General features: G+C 40.1%; 1 protein-coding gene across 2 annotated transcripts in view; it reads left to right on the forward strand.

The window, feature by feature from the left end:
- LOC137635614 (FIGNL1-interacting regulator of recombination and mitosis-like) overlaps positions 1-16,485 on the forward strand; it is a 60,452-nt gene extending 43,967 nt beyond the window's left edge. Inside the window, exons 10-17 of one of the 2 annotated variants that reach the window (XM_068368085.1) lie at positions 150-378; positions 1,211-1,383; positions 2,192-2,352; positions 9,894-10,009; positions 11,859-11,967; positions 12,886-13,024; positions 13,467-13,564; positions 15,862-16,484. In XM_068368085.1, coding sequence (XP_068224186.1) covers positions 150-378; positions 1,211-1,383; positions 2,192-2,352; positions 9,894-10,009; positions 11,859-11,967; positions 12,886-13,024; positions 13,467-13,564; positions 15,862-16,296 — 1,460 coding nt within the window. In that variant the 3' untranslated portion in view covers positions 16,297-16,484. Of the gene's footprint in view, positions 1-149; positions 379-1,210; positions 1,384-2,191; positions 2,353-9,893; positions 10,010-11,858; positions 11,968-12,885; positions 13,025-13,466; positions 13,565-15,861 lie in introns of both variants that reach the window. The other variant, XM_068368084.1, reaches the window with a different exon arrangement.
- The last annotated feature ends 4,438 nt before the right edge of the window (positions 16,486-20,923 follow it).

Here is a 20,923-nt window from a genome sequence, read left to right on the forward strand (position 1 = left end):
AGAAGACTTTTCCTCTGTTCTGATCATTAACTTTCACTTTTTTTCAAGTTAATAAGAGCAGCTACAAATCTTTGCTTGACATAATAAGTTCACCGCCTAATTCATTGCCATAGAACTGGTCAAACCTTCACCACAGCTGTGATTTGCAGGTCACGTGTCTCTGTCGTTACCTTGTACGATGGACGGCGTGACGTGCAAGGGAAAACAGCAGAGCAAGGTGTCCTTGTATGAGCACGTGTTGACTCGAATGTGCGTCCTCGTGGCAGGTCTTGACGGCAGCCGCTTCAGAGTCTTGGAAGAAGTTCTCTTGGAATGGCTGTTGAGTGGCCAGACGTGGCCAGCTCTCCTTGCTGCTGATGTGTGGTGCTTTGTTTCGAGGTAAGGTTGAAAAGATTGTTGAGGTATTTTTTTTGTAACTGGAGATTCATATTGCTCGAAAGTAAGGCGTTTGTTTGTTTTGCCTTGCAAAACAAGAGGTTATTGTGGATACAGAATATTCATACTGTAAACTAGAAAATAGTTTGGAATGTAATGTGCTGTCTTATTTTTATCCTCTAATGACTGCAGTGGTTTCTATTATTGTTGCTATTTTTATTATTATAAGTTTATGTTAGACACTTTCCTTAACAGCATGCAATCAGCTTCAGCTACATTGATTTCTGCCTTTTAATTTTAATTTGTTCCGTAACCGAAATACAAACCACGCTAATTACATAGGGTTTACTTTCGGCGTAGCTGAAGTGATGAGCCATTAGATTTTAAACCACCGTTGACCTCGACACTGCGGGCAAAGGGTGTGAGGGTCTGTCTCGATCGCCGACATAAAAGTTCCACTGGGGTGATCGGGAAGTCCAGGGCATTTCCGCATGGTGGAAAGCAAAGGTAGAGGCCAACTTCAAACAAACACACACTGGAAGAAAAAGCAAACAAATTAAGGCTGTCAATATGCGAGGACGGGACAGAAACGTCTGTACATCGTCCGAGCCAAAAGTGAAGTGAGGCAGCTCACCGGTGTGTGGAGGGGGGAGGGGTAGCTAGCTACCCCTCCCCTACCCCCGTGCTAACTAGCGCAGGGGTAGTTTAACCCATGTTAAAATCTAATGGCTCGTCACTTCAGCTACGCCGAAAGTAAACCCTATGTAATTAGTGTGGTTTGTATGGTTAGGAAAAATACAAATTATCTTCGAATTTGTCATATTCATTTTTCCAGGTATGGAACCAGCAACCTATGCTGGGATTACTGTATGTTGCTGTTGGATATTCTACCCAAAAATGGCATTCATTCTCACCAGCGCCTGATAGTATCATCTCTCCTGAGTCGCTTGATCCCCAAGTTGACGGCGGAAGACAAGGATAGATTCGTTTCTGTTTTGAAGGAAAGAAGTAAAGGACGTTATCTTTTGTTTTACGGAGCTTGACTAGTTAGTTAGAATTCTCTCTATTTACTCAAAATGTTCATTGGAATGAAAAGTGTGTAGGAGAAATACTATCAGGGAAAATTGTTTCTTGATAGGGAGGAATGTTTTTGTGATGAATAGGCTGACGTGAGTCTTGCTTCATGGTTTATATGTGACATATCTATTTCAACGTTGTCACTGATGTCATGATATTTTATATTCTTTATTCAATACTTCTTTTGTAGTTTATTTCCTGATTTTCTTCCCTTTCTAGCCAATTTTTCCCTGTCAGAGCCCTTGGGCTTTTAGAATCCTGCTTTTCCAACTAGGATTGTAGCTTAGCTAATAATAATGATAATAATAATAAAGGGATTTTGATGAAGGAAAAATCTATTTCTGGGTGAGGAACCTGCGTCGCCCAGTGAAATTCTCCTTAAAGCACCATTTCTAAGGCATAAATATTACTAAATATACCAGAAAAAAAAAGGAATGCATGGCATGCCAGGAATTAACCCAGCTCGCTCACTCAATGAGTGTCCGTATACTGTAGTTACTGGGGCATGATAGAACCACGACCATAGGTCCCGTACCAGTTAGACCTCTCCTTCATCAACATCCCCTACTACTACTATCCTCCCTTCATCCCTACACCTCCCCACCCCACTACCTTTATTCCTCTTTAGCACCAATTAATTAGTTTTATGGTTAAATTACTTATCAAAATTAATCTGTCATTTGGTTGATGTACTTATCAATTACGTATTTTACATCCTGTTCATTTTCTAAAATTTCAGGGCTAAACCCAGGCTCGGGTACATCTCTCTTGCTGAGTGTCTTACAGTTCGATGGAGCGATTGAGACGAGGGAAATTAAGTGCAGCGTCCTGAAATCCGCAGCAAAAAACATTTCATCCGTAGTGGCACGAAAGGCGACAGGAGATGTGGTTTTCAGCCTGGTGAGAATGTTACAGCAGTTTTTACCTGCACCAACAAAGTTGGAAGGAGGTTATGTTTTACCCCCTGTTTGTGTGTGTGTTTGTTTGTTTGTGAATAGCTTCCTTGCTACAATTTTAATCGTAGAGTAATGAAACTTACAGGGATTAACCCTTTTACCCCCAGGCTATTTGGAAATTTCCAACCCTTAACCCCCAGGGGGTTATTTTTTTCCCAGCACATTTTGCAGTATATTTTTTCAATATTAAACTTACCCGATAATCATGTAGCTGTCAACTCCGTTGCCCGACAGAATTCTATGGAGGGATACGCCAGCTATCACAATACTAGAAGGGGGTGTATTTACCAGCGCCACCTGTGGCCAGGTACTCAAGTACTTCTTGTTGACACCTCCTCAATTATTCCTCTGTCGTGCTTCCGGCAAGACGTTCTGGGATACGCTTATGTTCTTGGAGTATTTTCACGACTTTGGTGAAGTATTTCTCTTTGATTTCGGCTGTCGCTTTACTGGAAACTTCTATATTAGCTTAGTTAGCTTTTGGAATTAATTTGATCAATTATGGTGACGAGAGAGTATGAACTCTCGTTCACCTTTCAATGGCCGACCCTTCCCTTAGACGGAAGTGTTGGTGTCTAAGAGAGTATAGACTCTCTTTCTTAATTTTGCTTAACAAAAGTTATAGATTTATTTTATATCTCTCCGCCTCTTATAGGCCTCTTCGATTAACTTCCTTTTATTATAAACTCATTAAAATTAATTTTTATATTTGTTTATATTCGACCTTCCTAATAGTAGGCGGTCTTTTACCGAAGTTAATAAACTTTGAGCCCGTCATTTCGGTTTTACCTGTTAACATATTATGCTATTTCCGCCACAGAGTTTGAAAGATTTTCTTTGACAGTCTCGTACTGTTTTCAAAGTTGAACTAACGTTTTGTTTTGTCTCTGCAGTTGTTGACGTTCAGAACGTTCAACTTGCACTCTATCGTTACGATAGAGAAAGAATGTTCACGGTTTCACGTTGCAGTAAGAGTAACCGTGTCTAGCGTTTTGTTCATTCTTTCTTAACTTAATGGTTTTGATCCTAATAAAGGAACTTTTCAGTTTTTTCCTTTAACAATAATATGTTTTAACGATATATATGATTGGGCTCTTCTCTCAGGTTCTAAGTCAAGAGAGAGAGAGAGAGAAAGAGAGATAGAGACGGAGGGAGAAAGAGGATAAACGTTTCATTCAAGCCTGCCAGGCGTACGAGTAACGTCGTTATCGTTTTTTTGCTCTTCTCCCTAGTCTCTTTAGGGGAAGAAACTAAACGTTTCTAGAGTGATCTAGTGTTTAGTCTCTTTCCAACCACTGAATTATCTTTCATTAGATTTTTCTGTTACATTGTAATTCTGTTTTCGCAATTACTAACTTTGAGAAAGGATAGAATTGCGTATTTCAGGTACAAACCACTTAAAGTTTCGAGTTCAGTGAAATAAGTGCAAACAGAAATCAAAGTGATAAGTGATTAGTGCGTGAGGGTACTTTTGTGCGCGCCAGTCGTCCTCCCAGTCCGGGACCTCTTGCAAGCTCCCAAGCCCAGGGGAGAAGCAATGTCGAAGGGCATAAGGGTTCAGCAGGCCTTGATCGGCGCACAGAAGTATTCTCGGTGGTTGTGGGCGTGTCTTACCGAGACCGTCACTCCCACCCGCAGACGATTGAGCCCTTATTTTGCTCGTCTGCAGAAGAGATTAGGGGAGAAAATAAAGGCAGAGTAACGCTGGTCTCAGGTCTCAAGACCTCTTAAACGTTAAGTCCAGACCTATGCCAGACGTACGAAGTTAAAGTTCTCAACCCGAATGCAGTCATTGGGTTAGCTCTGACTCTCCTCAGTCATCAGTTGATTACACTCCGCCTAAGAGGAGTAAGGTTCTGCCACAACAGATCTCTGCTGTTAAGGCTTTACCTCAGCAGAACTTAGTGTCTGCCGACCCCAAGTTAACTCTACTGCAGTCCATACAGTCACAACTTTCGGTCTTGATGCGTGAGTGTCGGGCTGAGAGTGTTGCGCCTCCGCCTCCGCCTACACTCCCCCCCCCCCCCGCCTATGATCGCTCCGCCTGATCACAGTACCACCTGCCAGGCGTACGATGTTGTGAACTCTACTACAGTCCATGCAAGCACAGCTTTCGGACTTGATGCGTGAGTGTCGGGCTGAGAGTGTTGCTCCTCCGCCTCCGCCTACACTCCCTCCACCTACACTCGCTCCGCCTGATCACAGTACCATCTGCCAGGCGTACGATGTTGTGGACTCTACTACAGTCCATGCAAGCACAGCTTTCGGACTTGATGCGTGAGTGTCGGGCTGAGAGTGTTGCTCCTCCGCCTCCGCCTACACTCCCTCCACCTACACTCGCTCCGCCTGATCGCAGTACCACCTGCCAGCAGTTCCACCTGCCAGGCGTACGATGTTGAGCCACGTGCTGAGTTTGCTGTTCCCTGTGGTGTTCAGCCTCCGCCTTCCTTAAGGCAACCTTTACATTGGGATCAGGAGGATTATACCTCTCTTCCTCCGCCTCCACTTGCTGCTCCACCAGTGATGCAACACTCGGTTGAGGTACAACAACCTCTCCCGTCCATGAGTCAGTCTCCTCAGCTCTCGCTGCAGCGAGCTTCACCCTCCACAAGGCAAGCACCACAACACCTTAGCCTTGCGCCTCAGGAGCCTCAGCTTGCGAGACATTTACCTTGTTCTGCGCAGCCTCTTCCTCATCGCGCTCCGCTCACACCACAGGAACTGGAACTTGCTACTCCGCTTCCGCCAACCGCTCAGCAAGCGCAACCCTTGGGTTCAACCACTCATGCTAGGAGTCAGCCTCCTCCACCCATGCGCCTTCCTTCTGCTTGTCTTTTATTCAGCCTTTGCAGACTGAGCCTCAGGTGTTCCCTCATCGGAGTCTTGAAGAGGAAACCACAACTATTGTTGTTCCAGCTCGTTCTGACTCTGCTGTTCAGCATACCTTACCTCCATTTTCATACCATGGTTTAAACCCCATGCAAGCATGCATAAAGCACTCTAGCACTGGTCATGGAATTTCTGAGAAATGTTAAACGCCATGCACACGCTCTGCTTTCCTTACAGCAGGCTCTGCTTACAGCAGGCTCTGCTTACTACATGCTCAGCATACAGCATGCTCTGCATTCAGCATGCTCTGCATACAACATGCTCTGCATACAGCATGCTCTGCATTCAGCATGCTCTGCATACAACATGCTCTACATACAGCATGCTCTGCATACAGCATACTCTGCATACATCATGCTCTGCATACCTTACCGCATGCTTCTCAACACATCTTGGGTTGTTGCCAACTCACTAGACTGTCAAGCAGTTTCATAACGTTGCCTTCTAGTCTGCTGCTTTTGCACCAGTGAACCCTCACTCAGAGAACTTAGCTTTTCTAGGATAAGGTCCCTGTAGATGAGAAAGTTCTTTTCTCCCTCCTTCTGATATTCCCTTGAGGACTCTGTCATTTGGAGGGAGCCTTTAGCTGCATAACCTCTTATGGACTTTTATTTAAGCATAACATGCTTACAGGGAAGGTAATGGTTCCACTTCAGCCGCTAATCCCGTCTGTTACCACACCTGCTCCCATAGACCTTGAGCTGTGTTGCATGACATGCAGTCCAAGCTTAGTCCTTGTTAGAGAATTTTTTGTTTACGGAGTCAATGTGTCACGGGGAAGACGTTCAACAACCAACAGAAGGGACTTGTTGTGACGCAGTGCGGCAACCTCAGCAACCCGTTAAGGAGTTGTCTGTACGACCCAGACAGTCTAGACAGATTCGGGTTGTCCCTGTACTTCCTCGCTTGCCCATGATTGACAGTTTACAGACTGTGCAGCAGTATCATGATCTTGTGTCCGGCTCCGTCAGACGACTGGCTTTTAAGAGCTCCCACAAGTCGTCGCTGTCTGGAGATTTTCAAATGGACTATGGATCTGACCAAGGAACTGGGCCTCCTGGTCAATTTTGAGGAGTCTCAGCTCGTTCCATCCCAGACCATTGTCTCCTTGGGTATGGATCTTCAGAGTCGAGCTTTTCGGACTTGTCCGTCGGCCCCAAGGATCTTCCAAGCCCTAGAATGCATCCAGAGCATGCTGAGAAGGAACCGATGCTTAGTCAGGCAGTGGATGAGTCTAACAGGGACACTTTCATCGCTGGCCCTGTTCATCGAGTTAGGGAGACTCCACCTCCGCCCCCTTCAGTATCATCTAGCTGCTCACTGGATAAAGGACATGACGCTAGAGACGGGCTCAGTTCCTGTTTCCGAAGAGATGAGGTCTACTCTAACGTGGTGGAAGAACAGCATTCTTCTCAAGGAAGGTCTACCATTGGCTGTTCAGACCCCCGACCACCGTCTCTTCTCGGACGCATCGGACACGGGCTGGGGTGCGACACTGGACGGACAGGAATGCTCGGGAACATGGAATCAGGAGCAAAGGACACTTCACATCTATTGCAAGGAGTTGTTGGCAGTTCATCTGGCCTTGATAAACTTCAAGTCCCTCCAGCTTAACAAGGTGGTGGAGGTGAACTCCGACTACACCACAGCCTTGGCTTACATCTCCAAGCAGGGAGGGACTCATTCGAGGAAGTTGTTCGAGATCGCAAGGGACCTCCTCATTTGGTCAAAAGATCGAAAGCTCACGCTGGTAACGAGGCTCATTCAGGGCGATATGAATGTCATGGCAGATCGCCTCAGCCGGAAGGGTCAGGTCTTCCCCACAGAGTGGACCCTTCACAAGAATGTTTGCAGCAGACTTTGGGCCCTGTGGGGTCAGCCAACCATAGATCTATTCGCTACCTCGATGACCAAGAGGCTCCTCTTGTATTGTTCTTCGATTCCAGACCCAGCAGCAGTTCGCGTGGATGCCTTTCTGCTGGATTGGTCCCATCTCGACCTGTATGCATTCCCGCCGTTCAAGATTGTCAACAGGGTACTTCAGAAGTTCGCCTCTCACAAAGGGACACGGCTGACGTTGGTTGCTCCCCTCTGGCCCGCGAGAGAATGGTTCACCGAGGTACTGCAATGGCTGGTCGACGTTCCCAGGACTCTTCCTCCTAGAGTGGACCTTCTGCGTCAACCTCACGTAAAGAAGGTACACCCAAACCTCCACGCTCTTCGTCTGACTGCCTTCAGACTTTCGAAAGACTCTCAAGAGCTAGAGGCTTTTCGAAGGAGGCAGCCAGAGCGATTGCCAGAGCAAGGACGACATCCACTCTCAGAGTCTATCAGTCTTTATGGGAAGTCTTCCGAAGCTGGTGCAAGGCCAATGCAGTTTCCTCAACCAGTACCACTGTAACCCAGATTGCTGACTTCCTGTTACATCTAAGGAACGTAAGATCCCTATCAGCTCCTACGATCAAGGGTTACAGAAGTATGTTGGCAGCGGTTTTCCGCCACAGAGGCTTGGATCTTTCCTCCAACAAAGATCTACAGGACCTCCTTAGGTCTTTTGAGACCTCAAAGGAACGTCGGTTGTCTACTCCAGGCTGGAATCTAGACGTGGTCCTAAGGTTCCTAATGTCATCAGGATTTGAACCGCTCCAATCAGCCTCTTTTAAGGACCTCACATTAAAACTCTTTTCCTCGTGTGCTTAGCAACAGGTAAAAGAGTAAGTGAGATCCACGCCTTCAGCAGGAACATAGGTTTCACATCTGAAACGGCTACATGTTCCTTGCAGCTCGGTTTTTTGGCTAAAAACGAGCTTCCTTCCCGTCCTTGGCCTAAGTCGTTCGAGATCCCAAGCCTGTACAACATGGTGGGGAACGAACTGGAGAGAGTACTTTGCCCAGTTAGAGCTCTTAAGTACTATCTAAGAAGGTCAAAACCATTACGAGGACAATCAGAAGCCTTATGGTGTGCTATCAAGAAGCCTTCTCTACCAATGTCTAAGAACTCAGTTTCTTACTACATCAGGCTTCTGATTAGAGAAGCAAATTCTCATCTGAAGGAAGAAGACCTTGCTTTGCTGAAGGTAAGGACACATGAAGTGAGAGCTGTGGCTACTTCAGTGGCCTTCAAACAGAACCGTTCTCTGCAGAGTGTTATGGATGCAACCTATTGGAGAAGCAAGTCAGTGTTCGCATCATGCTATCTCAAAGATGTCCAGTCTCTTTACGAGTACTGCTACACCCTGGGTCCATTCGTAGCAACGAATGCAGTAGTAGGCGAGGGCTCAGCCACTACATTCCCATAATCCCATAACTTTTTAACCTTTCTCTTGAATACTTTTTATGGGTTGTACGGTCGGCTAAGAAGCCTTCCACATCCTTGTTGATTTGGCGGGTGGTCAATTCTTTCTTGAGAAGCGCCAAGGTTAAAGGTTGTGATGAGGTCCTTTAGTATGGGTTGCAGCCCTGTATACTTTAGCACCTTTGAGTTGATTCAGCCTCCCAAGAGGAACGCTGCGCTCAGTAAGGAAGACGATCTTATTAAAGGCAGAGTAACGGTTCAAGTCGACTTCCTTACCAGGTACTTATTATTTCATTGTTATTGTGGATAACTGATTATATGAAATACGGGATACTTAGCTATCCTTTAGTCTTGTACACTGGTTTTTCACCCACCCCCCTGGGTGTGAATCAGCTACATGATTATCGGGTAAGTTTAATATTGAAAAATGTTATTTTTATTAATAAAATAAATTTTTGAATATACTTACCCGATAATCATGATTTAATCGACCCTCCCTTCCTCCCCATAGAGAACCAGTGGACCGAGGAATAATTGAGGAGGTGTCAACAAGAAGTACTTGAGTACCTGGCCACAGGTGGCGCTGGTAAATACACCCCCTTCTAGTATTGTGATAGCTGGCGTATCCCTCCATAGAATTCTGTCGGGCAACGGAGTTGACAGCTACATGATTATCGGGTAAGTATATTCAAAAATTTATTTTATTAATAAAAATAACATTTTTTTAAATTGCTCTAACAGCCTTAATTTTTGTCATAGAGAGGTCAGGTTGGTCTCATTCTCTGGGAAAATGCCTGAATTTTCTCAAAAAATTATCAAAAATATTAAGAAAAAAAATTTTATAGCATTTTTTTGCAAGGACGTACCGGTACGTCCATGGGGGTAAAGGGATGGCTTTTGTGAAACGTACCAGTACGTCCTTTGGGGGTAAAAGGGTTAACTGTTATGTAAAAAGCTGGAAATTATTAAATTTAGGAAGGTCAAGGTCATAGTCAAGCAGTGTCCAATTCACGTTATCAAGCATAAGTTTGGACATCATTGTCACATAGACTTCAAACTTGGTTCATATTTGAGTGTATGAAAATCCGTGCCAATTAATGTGTGATGAGGTCAAAGGTTAAGGTCAAGATTGTTCAAAAGGTTGAGAAATTAGCTGCTGCGGCGGAGGTCTGCGCTCTACGGAGTGTCCCTCTAGTTTTCAAATATGTCTGACCTGTTTGTGACAACTAGGAATTGTTCTTTCGAATCGTTCTAATTGTTACGTGCACACTTTTACGACAGTTCTCGCATGTTACTTTCAGAGAGAAGACTTAGAGGCTATATCCCTATCTACATTTTCACCTTCTAGTAATGCAGATGTCTTGGAAAAAGCAGCTGAAAAAGAGTTTGCAGAAAAATTGGCTCAGCTTTGGAAAAGGCAAGTTGTTTTCATCTTGAAGTTTTGCGTTGGTCTTATTGTTATGTTTTTTGGGGATCAATTACTTTTTGTAACTATCTAATGGAAAGCTAGTCTCTTCGATGCAGGAATTCAGAATCAGTTGTGCGGTACTTTTGATTATTAGGTTGATGGTGGCGATTGTGCATCGCCGATAATTCTTGGACGATTAGTTAACTCTTAACAGAAGGGAAAAAATATTTTGACCATAATTAATCTCACTTTAATAAGGTATGTATGTTCCAATGGGAAAATAAACCTCTCATCCTCAAAATAGGAGAAACTACATTGCAAAAAAGATGTTCTATTCTTCTCTATTTCTCCCTATTGTATCGGTTCTACCGGCATTTCCTCTATTCATTCTACTTTACTATCCAGGTAAAGACTTTTCCTTAGCACTGGAATGACATACGATTTTGATTCTTGCATCTCTGATACAGTGAACCCTCTCTACTTCGCGGTTCGACCATCGCGGATTCACCACTTCGCGGATTTTTTCCATAACCCATATATATACAGTAACATATATATATATATATATATATATATATATATATATATATATATATATATATATATATATATATATATATATATATATATATATGTATGCATGTATTTATGTATATATGTATGTATGTATGTATATATGTAGGTATGTATATGTGTACGGTATACATATAAATATATATATATATGTATACACACACACACACATATATATATATATATATATATATATATATATATATATATATATATATATATATATATATATATATATATATATATATATCTAAAGTAGGAAGATGTGATGTAGTTCTAAGGGAATAGTATGGGAAATATGTATGGGTAATAAGCAAAGCTCTACCTCCAGTTTGTTTCTTCATTATGATCAGAGATAAATGTTGCCATTTTTTAACGTGCTTTTTAGCGTGTTTAGGAAACGCATGATATAAAATTGCCTTTAATATTTGTGCCTGTTTTAGTTTAGGGTACTGTAGTACATGCATTAAGTGTTCTGTACATTAAAGGGTAGTTTGTTAACAGTACTACGTACAAGGGAAGGTTTTAAAAGTCTGAATATACATGTTAAATAAGTAGGTAAATATGGTGTCACTACTTCGCGGATTTTCACCTATCGCGGACGCGTCTGGAACCTATCTACCACGATAAACGAGGGTTCACTGTATTTTGTAATTTGACTTCCATTAGTGATGGGTATTGAGTATACCGTGGTCTCATTAGGTACATCCTGAAAAAAAACAGTTAGCACTTAGGTTCCAACTTCTTTTAGAGCCTCTGGTGGCATGATTGGTAGCAACCTTGCCTTTCATTTGTAGAGACTAGAGTTTGATCCCATTTTGAGGTAGAAATTGATTTCTATTGGAGCATGATATTATGTTGATTTTCATCCATACTATATATATGTTTAAACTTTTTATTATTATTATTAAATGCTAAGCTACAACCCTAGTTGGAAAAGCAGGATGCTATAAGCCCAGGGGCCCCAACAGGGACAATAGTCCAGTGAGGAAAGGAAACATGGAAAAATAAAATATTTTAAGAACATTAACAACATTGAAATAAATATTTCCTATATAAACAATAAAAACTTTAACAAAAACAAGAGGAAGAGAAACAAGATAGAACAGTGTGCCCGAGTGTACCCTCAAGCAAGAGAACTCTAACCCAAGACAGTGGAAGACCATGGTACAGAAGCTATGGCACTACCCAAGACTAGAGAACAATGGTTTGATTTTGGAGTGTCCTACTCCTATAACAATCTTCAATCAATGACATAAAATCTGAAGGATCTATTTTCTTTCAGGATGCCTGAGAAATTAATTGGCTCGACTGCCATGGATGAGATGTTGTCTTACATGGTCTACTCGTCCATCTTAGTACTCGGGCACTTTTCAAACACCCAGCTCTTCCAGGTAGAGTATTACACTGTCCTAATTGTTTATTTGTTTCAAAAGACCCAACGTAAGTTGATTTTTGGCGTAGGTTGAATTTTAACTTTAACCCTTTTACCCCCAAAGGACGTACTGGTACGTTTCACAAAAGCCATCCCTTTACCCCCATGGACGTACCGGTACGTCCTTGCAAAAAAATGCTATAAAAATTTGTTTTTCATAGTTTTTGATAATTTTTTGAGAAAATTCAGGCATTTTCCAAGAGAATGAGACCAACCTGACTTCTCTATAACAAAAATTAAGGCTGTTAGAGCAATTTAAAACATTTATACTGCAAAATGTGCTGGGAAAAAAATAACCCCCTGGGGGTTAAGGGTTGGAAATTTCCAAATACCCCGGGGGTAAAGTCACTTTTTAACCCTTTTACCGGGGGTAAAAGGGTTAAAAAGTGACTTATACAGTACATTCCCTGTGCACATACTGAACATGAAAGGGATTTTGACGAAGGAAAAATCTATTTCTGGGCGAGGAACCTGTAATACCTAGTGAAATGCTCCTTAAAGCACCATTTCAAAGGTATAAATACTGCTAAATATACCAGAGAAAAAAGTTGCATGGAATGCTAGGAATATATCCAGCTCGCTCACCCCTAAAGGGTGTCGGTATTAAAACTGGGGCGAGTGATACCACTACCAGAGATCTCTTTCAAATTAGACTTCTCCCTCCTCAAAATCCCTCCTTACTACGAGGTGTCGTAAGTACTTATAACCTGTTATCATTTTAGTGAAATAAGATACAGATAACTGCATTAAAAATTACATGTAATCTTCGATTAATGACTTATAACTTATGTTGATGATCAGTAAGTCAGTTAAAAACTGAACATATATCATTCAGGGTAAATATTTTTATCGTACTGTTTATTTCGTTACTTTGCAGATCTTGTCGCTTTGTAGAAGAAGTACATCTCACGGTACCCCAGCTGTGTGTCTAGCTATATCCAGTCTAATTGGAGCTTTGGGCCACATCTCGGTCTCCTCGTCACCAGAGAAAGAGGACATTCTTAGTCTGATAGCTAGTACGTAAATTAGACATTACCTGGAACTCTTCTGGAAATTTAATGCAAGAAATCTATTGCCTTGACTACTTTGATTAACCCTTTTACCCTCAAAGGCCGTACTGGTACGTTTCACAAAACTCATCCCTTTACCCCTATGGACGTACTGGTACGTCCTTTGCAAAAAACTGCTATTTACAATTTTTTTTGCATATTTTTGATAACTTTTTGAGAAACCAGGCATTTTCCAAAAGAGTGAGACCAACCTGACCTCTCTATGATAAAAATTATGGCTGTTAGAGCAATTTTAAAAATATATAGCAAAATGTGATTAAAAAAAAAAAAACCCTAGGGGTTAAGGGTTGGAAAGTTCCAAACAGCCTGGGGGTAAAAGGGTTAATATGAAGTATTTATTTCTAACATTTAAGCTCTCATATTTGTTTTGTTTACTTTTTTCTTGCAGGGTGCTTGTCAGCATTGCTGAAAAGCTCAAGTTCGTTGATTCTTCAGAGTGCTCTCGAGGCATTTGTCACTTTCGGGAAGCATACTGTTCATGAAAAGGTGAGTTGTGCCCTTAGTCAGGCAAATTAACTAAGTGGTGTCTTTAACTACTGTGAAATAGTTTAGAAAAGTTGTGTCCTTACAGTCAATTATTTTAGGTAAGTGGTGTCCTTAATCACTGAGATGTAGTTTAGAAAAATTGTCCATAATGTCAATTATTTTAGGTAAATGGTGTCCTTAATTACTGTGAAATAGTTTAGAAAAGTTGTGTCCTTACAGTCAATTATCTTTGGTAAGTGGTGTCCTTATAGTGAATTAGTTTAGGTAGGATGTGTTGTTTTATATGGTTACTTGTTATTGATAATAATAATCATGATGACAATATCATTATTATTTTGAGCAAAATGAAAGTTACCTCACTTTGTACTGCAGCTCTCTATAAAATGAAGTACTGTACTTGCATGCAAGAAGGGACTGATCCTATAGAAAAGAAATGGTGAAATATAATGAAAATGAGATTTGTCTGTGATCAGCAGCTGGGAACCAAGTCCCCTGGTGAGAGGCATAGGAACCTCACGCGGCAAGTTATAGTAATAATTTGTTGGTGTAAAAATTAAATTGATTATATATCTATTCACCGGAGGTTTAAAGGCTGCTTATGAATGGCAGAGCCAAGGAACAATGACATTGCCCATATCGAGCAGAACAGTGCTCTGGAGACTGACCATATATACATATGATCAGTGCCCAAGCCCCCTCTCCACCCAAGCTAGGACAGAGGAGGGCCAGGCAATGGTTGCTGATGACTCAACAGATAGACTTATAGGCTCCCCCAAGCCCCCCATCTTTAGCTCACAATGATGGTGAGGTTGCAACGACCAAAGAAACTAACGAGTTTGCATGGGACTTGAACCCCAGTCTGGCGTTCACCAGTCAGGGACATTGCCACATCGGTTACCACAACCCTTTATCCATCCAAGCAAAGTCATTTAATCGTTCCAGAATCGGGTCGCAGCTGGAATAAAACTTCTTGAATACTGTATAGTATTGAGCCTTGTGATGGAGAAGGCAAGACTGTTTAGAACTAACTGCATACCTAGTTTTATATACAGGATGGTACAGTCTGGGAAGATCCAAATGTAAATGCTAGTCTAGAACATCTGTAATGACCTCAGACAAAAAGTATTGCTGGTCTAGAAAATCTGCAATAATCTTTATACAATTTGCTTTAAAAGTTTTTCACTTATTTAGGAACTTAATGTTTCTTTTATCTTTTATCTTTGTGTGTGTTTATAAAATATATCAAGTAAAGATTATAGCAACAATGCCAAGAAAGGCAAAATATGTATGAACTGTAAAACAAGACTTATGTCAACAAGTTCAACAGAGAAGCATTTGCAGCCGTGTTGAACTTCTGAAAGTTCCACCGATTCAACCACCAGGTTAGATCATCCTCAGTTTGGTTTGTATAGTAACTGTATTTCAGATAATTGTCCTTTTTCCTTTTTGTCTTGCCGCGGGACTTCACTCTATCACGTCTTCTAAGTAGGTGAAACCAACGCTTGTTATCTCCGCCAACGAAGTTGGAAGGAGGTTATGATTTAATCCCTGTTTGTGTGTTTGTTTGTTTGTTGCTGAACAGCTTCCTGGCCACAATTTTATTTGTAGAGTAATGAAACTTGCGAGGATTAACTTATGTAAAAAGCTGGAAACGATTAAATTTTGGAAGGTCTAGGTCAAAGGTCACAGTCAAGCAAAATGTACAATTCACTTAATCAGCCATAAGTTTGGACATTGTTGTCTCATAGACTTCAAACTTGGTTCATATGAAAATCCACGCCAATTAATACATGTTAAGACCAAAGGTCAAAGTCAAGGTCGAGCAAACGGTCGAGAGATAAGCTGCCGTGGCTGAGGTCTGCACTCTACTGAGTGCCCCTCTAGTTTTTTTGTATGCCTTGAAGCTACATCTTAGGTCTCTTCATTAATTGAAACTGCTGTATAGTATTTTACTGATTTTCTTGTATCATGCAAGTGAATCACAAATAGCATGTTCTTACGCTTATTGGAACAACTTCATTTCTCCTTTTTTATCTTGCAGCTGCCAAACAATTCAATATATTCCTGTTATTAGCAGTACCAGCTGAACTCGGTTGAGTCCCTGGTTAGGCTGGAGGAACGTAGAGAGTAGAGGTCCCCTTTTTTGTTTTGTTTCATTTGTTGATGTCGGCTACCCCCCAAAATTGGGGGAAGTGCCTTGGTATATGTATGTAATTAGGACTTGTACAACGCATTTTGAACTGTTTATGCCTTGACAAATTATAAGTTTATGTTCCAAGTCCTCTAAATTTTTTCAGGTGCTGCCAATGACTATAGAAGAATGTGATGAGGACTTACAAATGAGAGTAACCAATCACTTGAAGCAAGAACCGCTTCCACCACCGGCTGGACATACCAGACTCTCTCTCATACAAATGCAAATGCAGGATGGAGATACTAGAGATGAGAAATATCCATATATTAGTATCAGTAGTGTTGTTGGGGATATCGCTAAGGCTGCAGACTCACCGTTATCATCCCAAGCAAGTAACCAAGATGACCGAGGGACGAAGAGGAAGAGATCGGCTGGATCGCCAACTTCTGATGCAGAGAACGTATCCTCTCTGATCGCGAAGCTCCAAGAAAGTCAGAGATTGCTCGTCGGTTTGAACGCCGGAAGTGGTCTCGTGCACGAGGACAGAAGAAAGATTCAAAAGTGCCTTCAAGATATGCTACAATTAATGGGGAAGTAATTATTATTCATTCCAAGTAATTTAAAATTGTAGGTAAATTTGTTTTGTTTTTAAAGAAATATTTTTAATACTTTTCATCTTAATTTTATTGTCCTTTTTAGAGTAGTTCTTTTTCATTTGAAATAGAATATTCCATATCTGCTGATGTTCCTCCAACAGCATATAGAAATTTTTCTACAACACCGGCGACAACATCCTCGAACACAATTGCCAACAGTCCTCCTCCAATGTGGTCTGTAAAACTTTTTCTCCAACTTTGTTACCAGTAATTTCCTTAACAATTAGTTTCCCTCTAGCTCTTATTCCACTGTTGTTTTCCCTGCAATGTGTCTCCAACATTGGGTATTCAAGACAAAATCTCCAACACTAATTTGTATCTATTTCTAAAAACCTCTAACATTCGGTTTCCAAGTATCTTCAACATTTAATCTCTATCTCTCTTCTATCAAAATAATCTCCATCAATATCTTAATAATGTAAGTAATCATCTTTAAAGGGTTATTGAAACTTGCAACTGACTTATGCTGCTGTTGCAAGATATAGAACCTCAGAATGAGAGTGAGTGAGAGAAAGATATGGCAGTGCTCTTAGTTTGGAAATCATGTTACATATTTTAAGCCTTGATGTGGGTCATATAATGTTTCTTTATATTCTCCTTATTTTTTCTCGTTTTTTTTTTTTAACTCATTGCTACTATATATTACTCCTGTAATGGTGATTTATAAAAGTATATTGCATACTTTGTTACAGGATTTGATGTTTTAATTCTGATGTAAGTACAGTACAGTATATGCATTATGAAAAAAGTAAGGTTAGGTTTTGTAAGCTGCTCTATGAACAGGGTAAGGAAGAGGTACTATTTCTATGTTGATGGTTTATTGCAAGATCTCGCAATCGTAAGGTAGCTTCAGGACAATATCTTGCCGCGTACATAGGTATGCTATGCATTGCTAATCATAGATATGATATAATGTGATTCGATGGTAATTATTAATACTGTATCTGTCACACGATAACATATTCATCCTACATCCCTCCTCTTAAGCTATGCACTACGACAAAACAGGTATACTCATAAATAAAGATTAGAGGTAAATAGAAATGAAGAATAAGAAATAACAAATCATCTGGTTTCTCTTGGTCTTATCAATCTAGGGGTGTAATTTAGTGATTATCTGAGAAACTCTAAATTCTGCTTAGGTAATACTCTGTAACTGTGCCCCGTTGGGTGATTCAAGGGCAGGGAGGGCAGCTCTGAGCTCAGTGGCTTTGGTTGGAGGGTGAAGACCTCGCTGTACGGCTCTCATGAACTGGTCACAAAGGTGTTCGATTGGATTGAGATCCAATGAACAGGCTTGTCAGTCCACACGTCAGATTCCCTCTTTATCCAGTCAGTCCTGCACCACCCTTGCTCTATGGATTCGTGCTTGGTCATCCATTACCAGAAAGTAAAGGCCTACAGCACCAGTATAGGCACAAACAACGGTAGGCTGCATCTGGGCATTAATGGCCCCTTGTTGGAACACATTAAGGTCTGTGCAACTCCCTGACACTGGTCACTGCCCACACCATAACAGAGGGACCACCAAATCGATTGTGCTCAACAATGCCACTCTGTGTAAAACATTCCCTACGGGCTCTTCACACTCTCTGGTGTCTTGTTCTTGGAGAAACAAAATCTTGACACATCAGAGAAGAGTATGCATGATCAGGCCTTGATATACCACTCCATGTGTGCATGATCAAATGCCAACTTCGTCTGATGGTGTTTAGGAGTTGGTCTTGGGGTCACCGTGAAACGTCGGCATCTAGTTGGTTCCTCACACGCTTAACACTGACACTAACACCGGTGGCATTTTGGAGATTGTTTCGTAGAGTTCTTGCTCAGTTCAAGCGGTTGTCCTCGGATATCGATCCTGACATGTTGAAGCACGAGGCCTGCCTGAATGTGGTCTGTCATGATACATGTTGATCTGCTGGAAACGTCTATACAAATGTGTGCGTCTGTGTGTTTGTATGTAAATTAAATTAGTTACAACTCAAAGACCTATGGAAAGAATAATGATGGGAATAACACTAAGAGACAAGAAAAAGAACAACAATGGAGACTGGTCTTGAGATTGGCAGTCAATTAACAGTCATTGAGAGACAGACCATGAATGGCAAGTAGATTCCGGCCTTCCAGATCTCAAGGGAATACGCTACGAGATGGACTCAGCAGAGGGAAGAGGTCAAACTTGCTCTGGTATACAGTATTGCCTCGATAAAGATTCATACTGTTTCTTTGACAGCCGGACGAATGAAGAACAAACTAGTCTGACTACTTCTAGTTATGCTGTGACCCTTGGAGAAGATTTTGTTGTACTGGAATAGTGGAACAGAAGAGGCTAGCCTTGAGACAGGCAGCCATCTGAATTAATAGTCATTGAGAGACAGACAATGAATGAGATCTTCCAGATCTCAAGGGAAGAAGGTATAGAACAAGAAATGGAGGTTACGAGTGGGATAAAACAGGGTTGCACAAGATCATCTTCACTTTTTAAACTACGTATATTGTCATGAAGAAAATAGAAGAGGAAGGAAATGACTTTAGAAATTTAATAGAGATAGAATCATTATTCTTTACAGGTGATGCCTTACTAATTGCAGAGGATATAGATAATGCAAAGTGTAACATCCAACTTTTAGTAGAGACGTCAAAAATGTGGGTTTGAATAAAGTAATATGATTTACAATATGGAAGAAAAGCCATATCACATAGAGGGAATCAAAGTAGTAGAAAGTTTAACATACTTAGGAATTAAACTAGACAGTAATAGGAACATATTTAAAACTCAGAAAAATAATGATACAAAAAGTGCAAAAACTAGCTAAATGAACATGATCAGTTATAGAGAAAGGTTGAAATAAAGTAATAATGAGGAAAATATTTAGGAAAAGTATTATTTTACCATCCATTTTGTATGGAACATACATTATTAATTTAAAGAAACTGGAATAGATTACAAAGGATAGAGAATTGGGTATATAGGAAAATTTTAGGTGACATCTGTCAATACAAAATGGATGGGAAGCTGCAGTATGTAAATCGTACCCTGTATGGGAATTAAGTATTGAAAATAATAATCCTGGACATATAAGAAAAAGAAGGAAGATGGTGGAAACAACCAGCAAAGTACATAGAAGAATTAAATTTAGATACAAGGCAGATAAGAATGACCAAGACAGAAATAAAATCCGAAATCAGAAAGTGGGACACTGAGAATGGAAAGAAGAAATCGAAAGTAAAGTGAGCTTAGAAATATATAGAACATGAAAGAAAGAAACTAAAGGAAAAATATATGACAACACATTTGCACCAGTGATATTTTTTAGAGCAAGAACTAATAGGTTAAAACTAAACATTGTAAATAGACACAATGGGAGGAATGCAAACTGTAATTTGTAAATAGACACAATGGGAGAAATGTAAACTAATTTGTGTGAAAATGAGGAACAAGATTTGACCCATTTTTTTTTTTTGTTGTTTTTACGGGAATATAGAAAAGAAAAAAATCAAAGATCTTAGAAAATAATATCATTTTTATTCAGTGAAACAAATTCAGAAAAGAAAAAAGAAAAGAAATATTAAGTCTTATGTGGAGGAAAAGACAAAACAGTGATTCACTCGTACTGTTTCTTTATTCATGGATATTTTTTTGTTAAATGAAATTACTCCTGATGTTGATGTTGATATATTCTTCATTTCCGTTTAATCTTGATTAAATCCTATCCTATATAGCTGTATAAATATATTACATATTTGTATTCATTAATTCATAAAAATCTCCATTCATCCTTAAAATATAGACAGAACCTATATTTGATTTATGTCTAATAAGTAAAACTTAGTTTACCATAAATAAAGTTTTCTTTTAATGAAATTACTCATCGTTTTCTTTTAATAAATAGGATAGACTAATGTAAACATTAAATCTGATGTTCCATTCATGATGTAGCGCTAGACAAAGTATATCTATTTACTTCCACATTTAATTCGTATGTATCCATTAAATAATGATTTGTGGTTATACGAATATCTTCTGGAAACTCCTTTAGTACAATTAATGAAGTGTTTACAAATCCTTTAATAGCAAGACATTATTATTCATGATGCAGTTGTAAGAATGCAATCTATTTACTAAAGTATAAATCAGACCTACATCAAAATATTCCTCAGGAATAAGTTTGTGTATAAGTTTCATACAATCAAAATACGTTGATAATGGTATTAAGCATCTACTTTTACTGTACATATATAAAGACTTTTGTGGTTCAAGGGATGCTGGAGTTGAAAGAATGCTAGTAAACTGGGCCTGTACCCAAATGTTGATATTTTCAAGTCTTATACAATTTTTAATACTAACACATATTTGAAGATTGTATATGGAATCTATTGTCAAACTAGACCTTCTAGAATATTAAGAAAATTCCTTGAAATGATTCATATATAGTTATTCATAGCTATTAATAACCTATCTATTGTCAGTTTATGCTGATATTTTTATTATTATCTGGTAAATTATATCAAATTCATATCCTACAATCATATAAGTTATTGAAAATAATATTCATAGCATCATTAATT

The sequence above is a fragment of the Palaemon carinicauda genome, unplaced genomic scaffold (genome assembly GCF_036898095.1).
Source record: "Palaemon carinicauda isolate YSFRI2023 unplaced genomic scaffold, ASM3689809v2 scaffold149, whole genome shotgun sequence".
In the NCBI taxonomy this organism is placed as follows: domain Eukaryota; kingdom Metazoa; phylum Arthropoda; class Malacostraca; order Decapoda; family Palaemonidae; genus Palaemon; species Palaemon carinicauda.